The 17,962-nt window shown below is 25.6% G+C and overlaps 1 protein-coding gene across 2 annotated transcripts in view; it reads right to left on the reverse strand.

The window, feature by feature from the left end:
* The window catches only part of LOC111629628 (CD63 antigen-like), a 34,032-nt gene extending 27,050 nt beyond the window's left edge, over positions 1 to 6,982 (reverse strand). Inside the window, exon 1 of one of the 2 annotated variants that reach the window (XM_023373523.1) lies at positions 6,816 to 6,982. In XM_023373523.1, the coding sequence (XP_023229291.1) occupies positions 6,816 to 6,878 (63 nt within the window). In that variant the 5' untranslated portion in view covers positions 6,879 to 6,982. The remainder of the gene's footprint in view (positions 1 to 6,815) is intronic. The other variant, XM_023373522.1, reaches the window with a different exon arrangement.
* Positions 6,983 to 17,962: the final 10,980 nt, after the last annotated feature.

Consider the following 17,962-nt stretch of genomic DNA (forward strand, 5'->3'; position numbering starts at 1 on the left):
AGGTGTATTGTGATATCTTATATATATATATATATATACATATATCATTTATAATATATAGTTATATATATATATATAAAATAAAAAAGGCATATGCCTTAAATAAAATGTTAAAAAATATATTAGAAAGAGGAATAAAATGAAGAAAATGCTTAAAATGTAAACTGTATTGATACTGTATATTGATACTGAACAGCTTTAAATAAGTATAGCAAAAATAATAACTATATAAAGTAAAATAAAGTGTTGTAATGAAGTTGTATAAACTTTAAAATATAAAAAATATATGAAATATGTTGTGAAAGCTTTATAAAAGAAACATGATATAAAATAAATTTTATAAATTGTGTAAAAAATTCTCCAAAATACAAAGCAATTTTGAAATATTACATATATAAGATACATATTTTATTATAAATAAATGAATCTGTATTAAATTATATATTAAAAAATATTGAAATATTATAAATTATATAATAACTTATAAAAGGATATAAAATAGAACAATAATACATATTTATGATTTTTTCTCAGAATAAACCTACTTTATATTGATCTGCCAAATTTATTATTTCATTTGCCCTTGTTCTAGTTACTTTCATACTAAATGTAATTTTTATATAAATTATTCTCAATGATAGACATAATACCACAGACATACTCAATGAATTTAGAAGTTATAATTCAATAAAACAAGCCATTCTTCAAGCTTTTGAAAATGTAATTAAATAAGCAATCAGGTTGCTAATCTTGAAAATATTCTTATAGAAAAAAAATATATATATAAGCATAACTAAATAATACTTAACAGGAAACTTGTTTTGATGAATATAATTATTTAGAATAGCATGAATAAGTTTTGTAATGCTTTTGAGATATGAATACAACTGTTTGTTCTAGTTTAAACTGAAGCAATCACTTTTATAGTAAATATTTTAAGTAGGATAAATTTTTAAACATTTATTTATATACATTTTTATGTTTGTGATTCGAAAATATAAACACATATAACACACCTTTCGTTTAATCTTATAATTTTGAGTACATACAGATGTTTTCAGTTTGTTACCGATATACAGAAACTGTTCCAAGTAGGTCAAACACTAAAATGGTTAGTAATAACTGCTGGGAAAAAAGTTGTACGGCTTTCTATCGTATCATTGACAAAATAATAATGTTAAATATAGATAAAGGTATATAGGTCTAGCTTTATTTTTTTATTCATTCATTTATTTATTTATTTTTGCATAGAGATATTCAAACTTAGATCAATAACTGAGTAAGTTTGTGGTTGTTTCTTTTCTAAAAAAAAAAAAAAACAAACTTTTCTAAAAAAAATTAAATAAATGTGGTGATAATTCATATTTCAGCTAGTGATAATAATTTTCTTATTATTTTTATTGACAAATTTATGAATACATATTTATACTTACTAATTTTTCATAAGTGTAAATAATTAAAATAAAATTTAATTTAATGAAATGCATCACTTCTGATAGAAACAGAGGTTAATTTTGCACATACAAACAGACAAACGGACGAACAATGCGCTGACCTTATTTAAAAGTCGTTAAAAATGATAAAATTTGAAGAAAATTAAGAGGATTGATGAGCGACTTCATAGTCGAAATTTTGAAATAATTAATTTAAAATTAAAAAGAAAAAAACTGACATTGATAACCTACTTCCATTATGTAATTTCTTTGTATCGTGTTTGGTTACATATTTATATAAATTGTATATAACATCATAATCCTAAATACAGTTTTTCATTTGTAATGATTATAATAAGTAGTCTATTTTTACAATTTAATACAGCAATTTTAATTAAGCATAAAATTGGCTATAATATCCTCAAATAATAATTAAAATACATTAGTTTTACAGGGAGAGGATACAATCGTACTTTTAATATTTTNTTGCGTTCGATTATTTTTTGTCTAAATCGCCTGAGGACGACGACAATAAGCTCGTCGAAAGTACTAGCGATAATAAAACGCATATAACGCCGAACTCAGTGTTTTTGTTTTTGTTTATTAATTAATTTTGGCGTGTTAGTTAACATATTCTTTATTTAGTATGTTCCTTTTAATAAATAGTATAAAGTATGTGTCTCATTAGCCTCTGGTGCAAAATATTCAAAATGGCAACTAGCATAATTGATGCATGTGTGGAACAATGCATTGTGATGAAATTTCTTGTTGAAGACAAGATCAATAGACAAATTGTATAAATTGATTTTACTAGAGTATTAATCACAACTATGTAGAAAGCAAGGCTTAATTCACATTAGAACTGCCAGATTTGATTTTGAAATACTAGCAGTGCTAGCTAGTCAGACTGGCAAACAGACAAAAGCACTCGTGTAACTGACTCCTTAGATTGGCACTTTAATTAACCAATAAGAAAACATATGTACAGTACAAGTATGTTCCAACATACAGTTAAAAGTATTTTAAGAAAAATGTGTCATTAATATTTTTGCTATAAAATTAACCACGTTTAAGAAAATAAAACACCATATGAATGAAATGTCTATCATGAAAGCAATTTCATATTTGTACTTTTGTCCATAGACATTTTTATGTACCTTCAATGCCATATTAAAACATGTCATAGGAGCATTATCTTAATCAGCTGCTTTTGGTTTTCTATTCAAAAACTGTAAAAAAGGATCAAATCAGTAAAACTGGCCTACTACACTGTAGAACAGTAAATAGATCTTGTCATCATGACAACCATAGCTTAGCTGCTAAAACCAAATCCAGCTCTTCTAGTGTGAATCCAGTCTTAACTTTAATATAAACCATTCTTAAATACAAATTTAAATATGTTCAGTAAGGAGAGAAATGTTGGCATTAATAAACTGAACAGTTTGATCATTATGAGTGATCTGTATGGCAAGGATTAAAAACAAAAAAAGTGTACTTTTACAGTTTTTTTGTTTCTACAGATGATTTCCTTCAAATGATTCTTTGGGATCAAAAATGATAAATGGTTAAAAATAAAATTAGGAAATATTAGATACAGATTGTGAAGTTCCATTAGCAAAACAATTCATGCTAATTTTTTAAGAACTATTTATTTAATATAAAGAATTTAAATAAAAATAAGTCACACCTTTCACACTATTTCCAGTAGTTTAATAAAATTTAATGAAACAAATGTTTTCAGCTACATTAAGTGGCCTGCTTCAGTGTGAAAGGTGTGACTTCTTATTGGTAGGTTCAATTTCACCATGTTAAGAAACTAGTTTAAAATTAATATGCAACAAAAATCTAATGTAACTATTCTGATTATATATATATATATATAATCTGTTATAATAGTTATATCAGGATATATATATACTGTATACGGAGGTATAGGGCAAATCTGCATAAAAATCTTGCCAAATTAATCATGCTTTATCTCTGTTCTGGAAATAATTCACATCCTGTAAGGTTGTATCTCATGCTTATAAGGATCCTTATAAAGATAACATATGAAGATTGGAATGATTGTACTGGTAAATGTTGGTACAGTAGAACCCCTCTAATCTGTCACCTTTGGGACTGGGTTATGGTCGGAATGCAAAAAAGGTAGGATTATCAGAAAAAAAGTAAAATAAACAATCTTTCCCTTTGTCCAGTCTTTGTATCACTGCTAATTTTTCATTTAATGAAAGAGTAACGTGTTTACGTTTCACTCTTGACATATTGAAAACAACACAAAGCTGTACATGTACTGTACACACAATGTAAAACATACTGTAACAAACACAGAAAAACGCTATGGACAGTGAGTCACCGACGAGTCGGGGCAAGTTTCTCGACTCCGACCACGGTCGGATTAATCGGAGTGATGGACTAGCCTAGGGCGGACTGGAGGGGTTCTACTGTATTGATTTCTCATTGTTTGCAATTTTTAGAACTTAAGAAATCATAGTTGGTTATTTCTTTTTACTAGCTTTGTTACTTTACTAATCACAAATATATCTGCAATTATTCCTATGAGGCTATATTACTAGATATAATTTTAAAAAATGCTCAAAAAAATCCACTTACATTTACCCCACAGAGGTAAGGTAAATGTAAATATTGTGAGTGGTAATTGTAAATCTCTAGTTTGTGTTTAGCACTCAATATCTGTTTAATAGGAGGAAATTGTGAACACCTAATCCTGAAAGCAAAACTGAAATCTCATTTTTAATAAAGAAAATATTAAGTAAAAGCATTGGATCATATCAAAGACGTTCATAAGTAAAGCATCCCCCGAACTTTAAACATTCTGCACCATATTTTCAAACCACACTGTACAAAGATTTGGGTAATTGTAAATTTTTCTCCCTATCAACATTAAATTTTGTTTATCAGCTTAACTGTATCATTATTTTATAGTTTAATACCATTTTTATACTATTCAGGCACACAATTTAAAAAAACAAATTTTTTTAACATGTTAACAACAATCGTCTTCTCATTATAATTTTTTGCTGAAAGATGAGACCTAATCAGAAATAGTATTTACTTTTAGGGAAAAACCAAAAACTTCTTTATGTAGTGAATGTGTATAATGTGTATCCTCAATATAAAATACTTTCGGTCTCCTCTTGTAAAAAACTAATTTAAAAATAGTTGTAGAATACTGTTTAATTTTTCCTTTTTTTTTCTTTAATCAATTTTTGCAAATCATTCAGCACTGTAGAAAGGAAGTTTTGAAATTCCATATCTCAAAGGATCTTTCCTGTAGCTATAGTTCTTTTGGTTTATTTGTATAGAGATGGCCTGCAATCCAAGCAACATTCCAACATGATCTGCAATCCAAGCAAGATTCCAACAGTGGCATACAGAAAATATTATCATTACTTTTTTCTGTATTTTCCTCATAATAAAAAAATGAAAAGGCAGACTATAAAATCAAAAACTCAATTTCATAACTCATCCTAAATTTGTTACTAAACATTAAGTATGAATAAAATGCTAATTTAATTGCAATTCGTAATTTAATAGCATATATATATATATATTAATTAAATTAAACAACTACCTGATATATCTGTTTTGCCAAATGATCTGCCAGATTATCTATTGGGTTTTATTACAACTAATAACTAATACAGCCTGCTAGATAATCCTACAGAACATTTGGTAATTTAATAGTAACAATTTAATCACAATTACATTTGTATTCATAATCTATTTTATTTAAAATACATCTGGAAATTTATAGGTTTTATTTGGTTCAACAGGAATAAACAAATGTTAAAATTGCATTTTTGAGATATTTTTATCATTTGTTATTTAACACAAAAGAATGTGATTTCATTATTACCAGTTAAAATAATACTAACTTTAAAAAGTATAATTTCTTTTTGATACTAATTATAGTACAGTAGAGTCCCAAAAACTCAGCACTCGGTAACCCAGCAGTCTGGATAACTCAGCCACACCCTGGCAGGGCAAAAAAATCCTTAGTTAATTAATTTTCATTATAGACAGCTTTATGCCTTAAAGTATTTTTCTGAGGTCTGTCTTATCAGGTAAATTACTGTACGCAGTGTATTCATTAATTTTCATTTTCATGTAGTAAAGGCTCTATGCCTTCATAAAGTATGCACTTTTCCTTTGTTTAAGGGTATTTAGGCAGTTTATTCTCTGTTGTATTCTCAAGCAAACAATACATAAAAGTACAGTACAGTATTTTCTGAGGAAATACTCGTACTTATTTTTTTTAACCCCATTCCCGATAACCCGGCATTTTCACAAACTTGGCCGCCTTCAGTCCACATTAGGCTGAGTTTTCGAGACTCTACTGTATATCAAAAAGAACGCAGCAGTGGCAGAGGGAATTCAGTAAAACACCAAACTGCAGAGGTAAATGTAAATCTTTCTGCTACCTCTATATAATTTGATACCTTAGAAGATATATGTATTATGGATACATTGTGTTTTAAAAATTTTTTTATAAAAGTTTGCTTTTGCCTTTTAACCTTTGTCTTCAGACATTAATGCCTTTTATTATGATCACCATGAACTTGGCAAGAACACAATGGAATGGCCAAATGATTAGACATAGATCTGACATATCTAAATAAAAACCACCTAAAAGAATAATGTTTTCACCCAATCTGAACACAGGTTCTCCAGAACAATGAGCCAATGCCTTTGTCTCAACCATCCCATGTATGTACAGTACACATATATTATATACATAAAAACACATCCATAGAGCTTGTTGTAATTATTATTATTAGAATTAATAATTAAACAGCAATAACTATCAATAACTTATCTTCAATACAACGCCCCTCATTCAAAGGTAGAATTTTACCATTTTATTAATTAATAAATTGCTAGAATAAAACACTTAAAATTTCAAAAATATTCAAGTTTATCCTCAAAATTTCTTACTATATTTCAGTTATAAAACATTATCTCATTATTATACCACCAAAGATAATACAGTATAAGCTTATCAGATTATTAGTGAATTATTAAAAATATAATCTCGATAGTTATGAACATGTTAACTTATGTGAAATGTAAAGTGAAACTTAATACAAGTATAACGTTAATGGTTCCCAATCTTTTATTGTTTGACGCAATTTCCAAATACACCCGACAAAATTTCGAAATCGTCCCGAATTAAACCAATTACTACTTTAAAAAGGACGAAATTAAATCATTTAATATTCATTAATCTAAAATTAAACTCTTCTAGACGTTGTCAAATGATTTATAAAAGTTAACTCGATAAAACAATTTTTTCCGCGAAAACATATGACAATTTTTTCCGCAAAAACATAAAATGACGTAGATTATAAAAGTACTTACCACAAAAAGAAAATTGAAGAAAAATGTTAGATATTTAATTATTGACATTCCTCCGTGAACCATTTTGATTTATTTCGTCGAATACTTTAAACTTTAACAAAATATGTTTCAAACTCAGACAAGAACAAACCTAGAATAACTTGTAATTCATCCGCCGTACACCCACTAATTTATATTGCCAACCCGCTTGCGTATTACTACGCCAAATAATTATCAAATATCTCGTAACAGTACGGAATAAAGTTTAAGCGATAACTGTATTTTATTACATTCGAGTATCTATATTACATTAAATCGATTATCTCCTTTGTTAAAACTATCTAAATTTAGTTTCGTTATACGAGATTTTATTATAAAAATATAGTCCGGTAGGATGACGTCATGTTTAGAATAGTTCCCGACAATCCACGTGACGATAAAAAATTAAACTACGTCATTGGTATTTCATAACAAAGTTTGATTCACTGTTTTTCTATTTAATTTAATTTTTTTTATTTCGTTTAAACGAAATAAAAAATTAAATTTATTTATATTCCGATTTAATTATTTTTCAAATATTTATTTTTATTTTTTACCAATCTAAAATAATCTTTTTCTTTCACATTCAATGCTATCATATCAATAGGCCAGAGTCCGGATTTCCTGTTACCAAATGAAATTTGGTAACATCAAATATAAAACATTGAATATATTAATTAGTTAAATTCAATTTTAATTATAAATAAATACGTTATTAAGTTTCATAACGTCGAACGCATTCTTTAACGTATATTAGATACGCCTGTTTGTATCGATAATATTGTTACAATGATCGTAAAAGTTGTTATCCTTGAAATTCGTATTTGGGTTGTATAGAATTTAAGAAAAAACAGTAAAAAAAACCGAAATAAAATTAATAAAAGTACAAAAATGGCCTTCCTAATCCGGATGCCAATGATTGTTTTGCGTTGTTTTCAGAGCGCAGTTGCACAAATTAATCTAAAAATCAATGTATTATGCGATTCATGATTTTTTAAACAAATAATAAACCTTTGATACGTCATTTAAAAAAAATGAAATGATATAAACAAGTCTTGCTCTTTTATAATTTTATAATGCAGCAACAAGTATCATGCACTCATTTCACACCAAACTATTATAGAACATTTGTTATAAGTGTAGTTTTATTGTGAAAGAATGAGATAACAATATCATTATTATCATTTTAACAACCCTGTGTACTTGTACATAATAATTTTTACAATTGTTTCTCCATTTAGAAATGTTTTTATCTATTTTCAATCAGATGAAATTATAATAAATTAAAAGAATTTTAATATATATTAAACCGTAGAAGGAGAAGGAGAACTTTTTTAAGTGAACTCCGCACTATAGGAATACAACACTGCATGTACAGTACTTAACATCAGACAAAATATACATACAGATATGAAAATTAAAACTAAAAAAGGGATATTTTAAGCCAAAATATTCTATAAAAACATGTTTTTAAATATAATAACACGCATTTACATAGATGAAACAGCATTTTTACTGAGTTACCAAGATGATAATCATGGTGAAAGCTTTTATATTATTAATATTCAACCTGTGCATAGAATAGCATTATAATATGGAAGAAAAATTTTATAAATCTATTCTGTCGATATTTCTATATTATGCATCATATTATCAGAGATTATTAATTTTTTATATGTATATATTTTACAATGACAAACTGATATAACCTTATCATAAATTCCTATGTCATTGTGTTATGAAACATCTGCTTTTCTATATTAATATTTTATTTATTTTCGAATAAGTAATTTTGATTTATCAAAAAAAAAAATGTTTCTTTAAATTAGTCCTTAAATATATTTTAATTATAATGTTAATTAAAAATTTATACTTTTACTTAAATGTTTATCTTAATTTTATTTATTTTTTTACTTATTGTGTTGTCAATCAAGAAGATTATTGTGACAAAGTCAATAAGATATTATGAATACTTTAATGCAAAGTATAAAATATATATTTTAAAAATAATAATAATATATAAAAGGATATATATCAATGATTAATTTTTTATTGCTTAAAAAACATTTCAAAATATGTGTGATATTCAGAACAGTTACAGGCAATTTAACGAGCAAAGCTGAAAGCCATTAAAGGTTTATTTTGAATTGAATTAATTTAAGTCACAACTGTTTTCAAGATTATGACAAGTCAAAATATATATTTTTTTTAATTAAAATATCGTATGGTTTACTTATAAAAATATTTTTCAGTTATTAAAGCTTAAATTTACATAAAAAAAAAAAAAACAGTTATATAGGTTGATATTTAAGTGCCATGTCACTAGATAGAGATAATATACAATTAACACTGTATTAAATTATGCATGAATATATTCAAAAATTAAATAATAACTAATAGTAATTATAAAGGTGTATTGTGATATCTTATATATATATATATATATACATATATCATTTATAATATATAGTTATATATATATATATAAAATAAAAAAGGCATATGCCTTAAATAAAATGTTAAAAAATATATTAGAAAGAGGAATAAAATGAAGAAAATGCTTAAAATGTAAACTGTATTGATACTGTATATTGATACTGAACAGCTTTAAATAAGTATAGCAAAAATAATAACTATATAAAGTAAAATAAAGTGTTGTAATGAAGTTGTATAAACTTTAAAATATAAAAAATATATGAAATATGTTGTGAAAGCTTTATAAAAGAAACATGATATAAAATAAATTTTATAAATTGTGTAAAAAATTCTCCAAAATACAAAGCAATTTTGAAATATTACATATATAAGATACATATTTTATTATAAATAAATGAATCTGTATTAAATTATATATTAAAAAATATTGAAATATTATAAATTATATAATAACTTATAAAAGGATATAAAATAGAACAATAATACATATTTATGATTTTTTCTCAGAATAAACCTACTTTATATTGATCTGCCAAATTTATTATTTCATTTGCCCTTGTTCTAGTTACTTTCATACTAAATGTAATTTTTATATAAATTATTCTCAATGATAGACATAATACCACAGACATACTCAATGAATTTAGAAGTTATAATTCAATAAAACAAGCCATTCTTCAAGCTTTTGAAAATGTAATTAAATAAGCAATCAGGTTGCTAATCTTGAAAATATTCTTATAGAAAAAAAATATATATATAAGCATAACTAAATAATACTTAACAGGAAACTTGTTTTGATGAATATAATTATTTAGAATAGCATGAATAAGTTTTGTAATGCTTTTGAGATATGAATACAACTGTTTGTTCTAGTTTAAACTGAAGCAATCACTTTTATAGTAAATATTTTAAGTAGGATAAATTTTTAAACATTTATTTATATACATTTTTATGTTTGTGATTCGAAAATATAAACACATATAACACACCTTTCGTTTAATCTTATAATTTTGAGTACATACAGATGTTTTCAGTTTGTTACCGATATACAGAAACTGTTCCAAGTAGGTCAAACACTAAAATGGTTAGTAATAACTGCTGGGAAAAAAGTTGTACGGCTTTCTATCGTATCATTGACAAAATAATAATGTTAAATATAGATAAAGGTATATAGGTCTAGCTTTATTTTTTTATTCATTCATTTATTTATTTATTTTTGCATAGAGATATTCAAACTTAGATCAATAACTGAGTAAGTTTGTGGTTGTTTCTTTTCTAAAAAAAAAAAAAAACAAACTTTTCTAAAAAAAATTAAATAAATGTGGTGATAATTCATATTTCAGCTAGTGATAATAATTTTCTTATTATTTTTATTGACAAATTTATGAATACATATTTATACTTACTAATTTTTCATAAGTGTAAATAATTAAAATAAAATTTAATTTAATGAAATGCATCACTTCTGATAGAAACAGAGGTTAATTTTGCACATACAAACAGACAAACGGACGAACAATGCGCTGACCTTATTTAAAAGTCGTTAAAAATGATAAAATTTGAAGAAAATTAAGAGGATTGATGAGCGACTTCATAGTCGAAATTTTGAAATAATTAATTTAAAATTAAAAAGAAAAAAACTGACATTGATAACCTACTTCCATTATGTAATTTCTTTGTATCGTGTTTGGTTACATATTTATATAAATTGTATATAACATCATAATCCTAAATACAGTTTTTCATTTGTAATGATTATAATAAGTAGTCTATTTTTACAATTTAATACAGCAATTTTAATTAAGCATAAAATTGGCTATAATATCCTCAAATAATAATTAAAATACATTAGTTTTACAGGGAGAGGATACAATCGTACTTTTAATATTTTAAATAAATATATGAGAATAAACATGATAAAATGTCTAATATTATCAATATTGCAATATTAGTTCTTAAATATTCTATAAACTATAAAAAATCTATTTATTTAAATTGATTTTTAAATTGAATATTACTATATGTAAATGTTACTTTAATTTTAATTTTACAACAGAAAACTTTATATAAAACTACTTAAATTTTACATAATTCAATCGAAAAATTAGTTCTTTCCTCATTAAAATTGATTAAAAAATAATTTTAAAAATATTTATAGATAAAAACGAGGATGGAACATTAAAAAAACATCAATTTTAATAGAATTTATTTAATTAAATTTTATTAAATTTTAAATCTAATAAAGCGTTATCTTTTATTGTTATTTTATTAATCAATATTTTAAAAACATATTTATTTAATAATAATTAATCTTTAAATCTTCGAGTTCAAATGATGAATGATGGTGATGAATCTTAATGGCTATAGAAGTGACTTTTTCTCTTATTTATTTTTAAAGGAACACGCAACTAATAGGTTAGTGTGTTAAGTAGTATTGATCTGAAGTTGGACTAGATATTGAATTAGAGCAAGTATCAGGAAAAAACAATTATTTTATTCTTAAATATTTTTAAATTAATATTTCTTTTATAGAATTATTATTTATGTCTTCTTTTTGTAAAGATTCTTACTTTAGAATAAAAAGATTCCTAATTCTGTTAAATATATAGATTACCTCGACGACTTGTTGTTCTGTAAAGCAAAATATTATCCACTGTTAAATATTTTGATTATTTAAAAAGTAATTTATCACGGTTTATTTATAATTATTAAATATTGACGCATGTTTGAAAGATATTTTGCTAGTTAACAATTTATAATTTCTATCTTTATTCGTTTTAAAATTGAAAAACAAAAGACATATTACTGAACTTCCTGGCATTCTTCATTTGTTTTCATCTCTAATAATTGTTGCCATTGCCTTTAAGTCTTCAGATTGGTTCGGGAGATATTAAGGAGATGGAACCGTATCTACCGAACCAATGGTCTAATTTATCTGAAAATTTCTAGAAACATTTTCTCAATACACAAACCTCCCTGCAAAATTTTAGAAACTTTAGACAAAAGGCATAGGAGTTTTAAGCTTTAAAATGAGTTAAAAAATCGTGTCCCCCGTATACAATAACTTCTATACATACAGAAAAATCTCCCAATTGTTTTTCTTTTCTCGACGTTTCAAAGTGCCATAAGTCCAAAAGTAATCATGGGGAGTTTCTTTGTTTTATAACAGCCGGAAAAGTAAAACCGACGATTATAGACATATTTTTTCCGAACATTTTGATTCTCTCTTTGTTTCTTACAAATTCAAATTTGAAAATAAGAGTAGTAAATGTCATGACTGAAGTTGAAAAGTTAAGGTGCTCCTCCTTTTCGTTATTTGAGCACTGGACTGTTTCAAAGAATCACAGGTTCCTTCCCCTCTTTTTATCTCTGTTACTTTTTGTTATTTTTCTCTTTTTTGCACTTGAAATGGGTATTTTGTGTATTTTTCTATTTATATTTATTAATCTCAAATTAAATGTTTAATTAATATTTTAATATTTAAATAGAAGGTATCTAAATAACATACCTTCTGTGTACTCTGATGAAAGGTAATAAGGACGACTCCATTGTTCACAAAGGTGAGGAAGGGATGTGGTAGTGACACGACAGTTTACCAATTAAAACTGAAAAAGTTAATAAATAATTTTAAAAAGGAATTACTATCGGCAAGAATTTTGAGATGTTAATTAACTGCGTGATGTTACCATAAATTTGGATGAAAAGTACCTTTCTTTACGGATTAAGCAACACATTAAATATTTAAAACATATTTCCAACAAAGAAAGGAAGAAGAACGAAAGGAATAGTTTTATTTTGGAATCATTAAATTCTGTAAAAGACAATGAAAACAAGAAGAATGAAATATTATATAAACTGGTTACAGCTTTAATACTGTCAGGGATTGCTCTTAATTAAGAAGGTAAATTAATCAGCATTCAAAAATTTTCTAGAAAAGTATAAAAAATCAAGCAAAGTACGCGAAAGAAAAACTATGTATAGCCTGCCTATGAAGCAACTTTTAGAAAATGCAGGAAATAGTATGAAACAACCCAGGTTTTTTATGAAACAATGGATGAACCATCAAAAAAGGTACGTGCTGAACATTCCCGTCGGCTCGTTAACAGGGGAATTAGTAGAACCGACGCTATTGAGAGTTTACGAATTACAAAAGACAAATTCCACAACTGTTATGCAGGCCTTAAATGACGCATGTGATAAATTATGGAACTCTGCCATTCCGTATGAGAAACTTTGGTGTATATACAGACCAGATATATGCAGCTCAAATATAAAGTTGATGTGTCCGAATCTGAGACGTATCACTTGTCTTGCCCATTGCCTTAACAGAGTATACAAAGCAATTAGGAAGGAATTTCCTTGAGTCAACGATTTCATTTCGGAAATGAAAAAGGCTTTGATTTAAATGTACATTTATATAAAGAGATAACTAGCTCTCTAAACACCCTGTAATGACCAGGTGAGGCACATGGATTCAAATGTCTTGTTTTTATGCCGAAAATTTCTCATAAACGGGATCATTCATTGAGAAGAAAAGTCTTCAGTGGGTGCAATGAAACTCGACATTCTGTTGAAACGAGAAGCGGTGCTAAAGGAACCAGGGCCGGATCATCGCATAGACAAATGAGACAAATGTCTAGGGCCCAATTTTTAGAAGGGCCCAGTCAAACTGTCTATTTTGAAAAGATTTGTAAATAAGATAGTTTACTTTTCTGTTGGACAACTGTATACAATAAACAAATAAACAAAAATATATTGCTTTTTATATGGTTATTATGAATTCTAAAATCTAAAGAAAATGTGTTCTTATGTTTCTTCTTATTGAAAGTAATTCTTCCGATAATTTAGAATTTTTTTTTTTATAGCGATAAGAATAAAATTAACTACAAGATGATGAGCCCGGCGTTGCCCGGGTAAAAATAACAACAAAGGTTACAATTATTAGATTATTTCGTATTTCTAATCTTTCTATTATATTATATTACTAGCAAATGAGTCCGGCGTTGCACGGGCAAATGATTCGGTAAATATTGTACGTTTGGAAATTAAGTTATTTCTATCAAAAACAAAAAATCGCATCTAAAATAGTACAGTAGTAGCCGTTTTTTCAGGTTAAGCCTTAATCCTCTTTCNGTGAAACTTAATACAAGTATAACGTTAATGGTTCCCAATCTTTTATTGTTTGACGCAATTTCCAAATACACCCGACAAAATTTCGAAATCGTCCCGAATTAAACCAATTACTACTTTAAAAAGGACGAAATTAAATCATTTAATATTCATTAATCTAAAATTAAACTCTTCTAGACGTTGTCAAATGATTTATAAAAGTTAACTCGATAAAACAATTTTTTCCGCGAAAACATATGACAATTTTTTCCGCAAAAACATAAAATGACGTAGATTATAAAAGTACTTACCACAAAAAGAAAATTGAAGAAAAATGTTAGATATTTAATTATTGACATTCCTCCGTGAACCATTTTGATTTATTTCGTCGAATACTTTAAACTTTAACAAAATATGTTTCAAACTCAGACAAGAACAAACCTAGAATAACTTGTAATTCATCCGCCGTACACCCACTAATTTATATTGCCAACCCGCTTGCGTATTACTACGCCAAATAATTATCAAATATCTCGTAACAGTACGGAATAAAGTTTAAGCGATAACTGTATTTTATTACATTCGAGTATCTATATTACATTAAATCGATTATCTCCTTTGTTAAAACTATCTAAATTTAGTTTCGTTATACGAGATTTTATTATAAAAATATAGTCCGGTAGGATGACGTCATGTTTAGAATAGTTCCCGACAATCCACGTGACGATAAAAAATTAAACTACGTCATTGGTATTTCATAACAAAGTTTGATTCACTGTTTTTCTATTTAATTTAATTTTTTTTATTTCGTTTAAACGAAATAAAAAATTAAATTTATTTATATTCCGATTTAATTATTTTTCAAATATTTATTTTTATTTTTTACCAATCTAAAATAATCTTTTTCTTTCACATTCAATGCTATCATATCAATAGGCCAGAGTCCGGATTTCCTGTTACCAAATGAAATTTGGTAACATCAAATATAAAACATTGAATATATTAATTAGTTAAATTCAATTTTAATTATAAATAAATACGTTATTAAGTTTCATAACGTCGAACGCATTCTTTAACGTATATTAGATACGCCTGTTTGTATCGATAATATTGTTACAATGATCGTAAAAGTTGTTATCCTTGAAATTCGTATTTGGGTTGTATAGAATTTAAGAAAAAACAGTAAAAAAAACCGAAATAAAATTAATAAAAGTACAAAAATGGCCTTCCTAATCCGGATGCCAATGATTGTTTTGCGTTGTTTTCAGAGCGCAGTTGCGCAAATTAATCTAAAAATCAATGTATTATGCGATTCATGATTTTTTAAACAAATAATAAACCTTTGATACGTCATTTAAAAAAAATGAAATGATATAAACAAGTCTTGCTCTTTTATAATTTTATAATGCAGCAACAAGTATCATGCACTCATTTCACACCAAACTATTATAGAACATTTGTTATAAGTGTAGTTTTATTGTGAAAGAATGAGATAACAATATCATTATTATCATTTTAACAACCCTGTGTACTTGTACATAATAATTTTTACAATTGTTTCTCCATTTAGAAATGTTTTTATCTATTTTCAATCACATAATAATTTTTACAATTGTTTCTCCATTTAGAAATGTTTTTATCTATTTTCAATCAGATGAAATTATAATAAATTAAAAGAATTTTAATATATATTAAACCGTAGAAGGAGAAGGAGAACTTTTTTAAGTGAACTCCGCACTATAGGAATACAACACTGCATGTACAGTACTTAACATCAGACAAAATATACATACAGATATGAAAATTAAAACTAAAAAAGGGATATTTTAAGCCAAAATATTCTATAAAAACATGTTTTTAAATATAATAACACGCATTTACATAGATGAAACAGCATTTTTACTGAGTTACCAAGATTTCCTGTTACCAAATGAAATTTGGTAACATCAAATATAAAACATTGAATATATTAATTAGTTAAATTCAATTTTAATTATAAATAAATACGTTATTAAGTTTCATAACGTCGAACGCATTCTTTAACGTATATTAGATACGCCTGTTTGTATCGATAATATTGTTACAATGATCGTAAAAGTTGTTATCCTTGAAATTCGTATTTGGGTTGTATAGAATTTAAGAAAAAACAGTAAAAAAAACCGAAATAAAATTAATAAAAGTACAAAAATGGCCTTCCTAATCCGGATGCCAATGATTGTTTTGCGTTGTTTTCAGAGCGCAGTTGCACAAATTAATCTAAAAATCAATGTATTATGCGATTCATGATTTTTTAAACAAATAATAAACCTTTGATACGTCATTTAAAAAAAATGAAATGATATAAACAAGTCTTGCTCTTTTATAATTTTATAATGCAGCAACAAGTATCATGCACTCATTTCACACCAAACTATTATAGAACATTTGTTATAAGTGTAGTTTTATTGTGAAAGAATGAGATAACAATATCATTATTATCATTTTAACAACCCTGTGTACTTGTACATAATAATTTTTACAATTGTTTCTCCATTTAGAAATGTTTTTATCTATTTTCAATCAGATGAAATTATAATAAATTAAAAGAATTTTAATATATATTAAACCGTAGAAGGAGAAGGAGAACTTTTTTAAGTGAACTCCGCACTATAGGAATACAACACTGCATGTACAGTACTTAACATCAGACAAAATATACATACAGATATGAAAATTAAAACTAAAAAAGGGATATTTTAAGCCAAAATATTCTATAAAAACATGTTTTTAAATATAATAACACGCATTTACATAGATGAAACAGCATTTTTACTGAGTTACCAAGATGATAATCATGGTGAAAGCTTTTATATTATTAATATTCAACCTGTGCATAGAATAGCATTATAATATGGAAGAAAAATTTTATAAATCTATTCTGTCGATATTTCTATATTATGCATCATATTATCAGAGATTATTAATTTTTTATATGTATATATTTTACAATGACAAACTGATATAACCTTATCATAAATTCCTATGTCATTGTGTTATGAAACATCTGCTTTTCTATATTAATATTTTATTTATTTTCGAATAAGTAATTTTGATTTATCAAAAAAAAAAATGTTTCTTTAAATTAGTCCTTAAATATATTTTAATTATAATGTTAATTAAAAATTTATACTTTTACTTAAATGTTTATCTTAATTTTATTTATTTTTTTACTTATTGTGTTGTCAATCAAGAAGATTATTGTGACAAAGTCAATAAGATATTATGAATACTTTAATGCAAAGTATAAAATATATATTTTAAAAATAATAATAATATATAAAAGGATATATATCAATGATTAATTTTTTATTGCTTAAAAAACATTTCAAAATATGTGTGATATTCAGAACAGTTACAGGCAATTTAACGAGCAAAGCTGAAAGCCATTAAAGGTTTATTTTGAATTGAATTAATTTAAGTCACAACTGTTTTCAAGATTATGACAAGTCAAAATATATATTTTTTTTAATTAAAATATCGTATGGTTTACTTATAAAAATATTTTTCAGTTATTAAAGCTTAAATTTACATAAAAAAAAAAAAAA

This window comes from Centruroides sculpturatus, unplaced genomic scaffold, assembly GCF_000671375.1.
Source record: "Centruroides sculpturatus isolate CEXI.00-Female unplaced genomic scaffold, Cexi_2.0 scaffold73, whole genome shotgun sequence".
In the NCBI taxonomy this organism is placed as follows: domain Eukaryota; kingdom Metazoa; phylum Arthropoda; class Arachnida; order Scorpiones; family Buthidae; genus Centruroides; species Centruroides sculpturatus.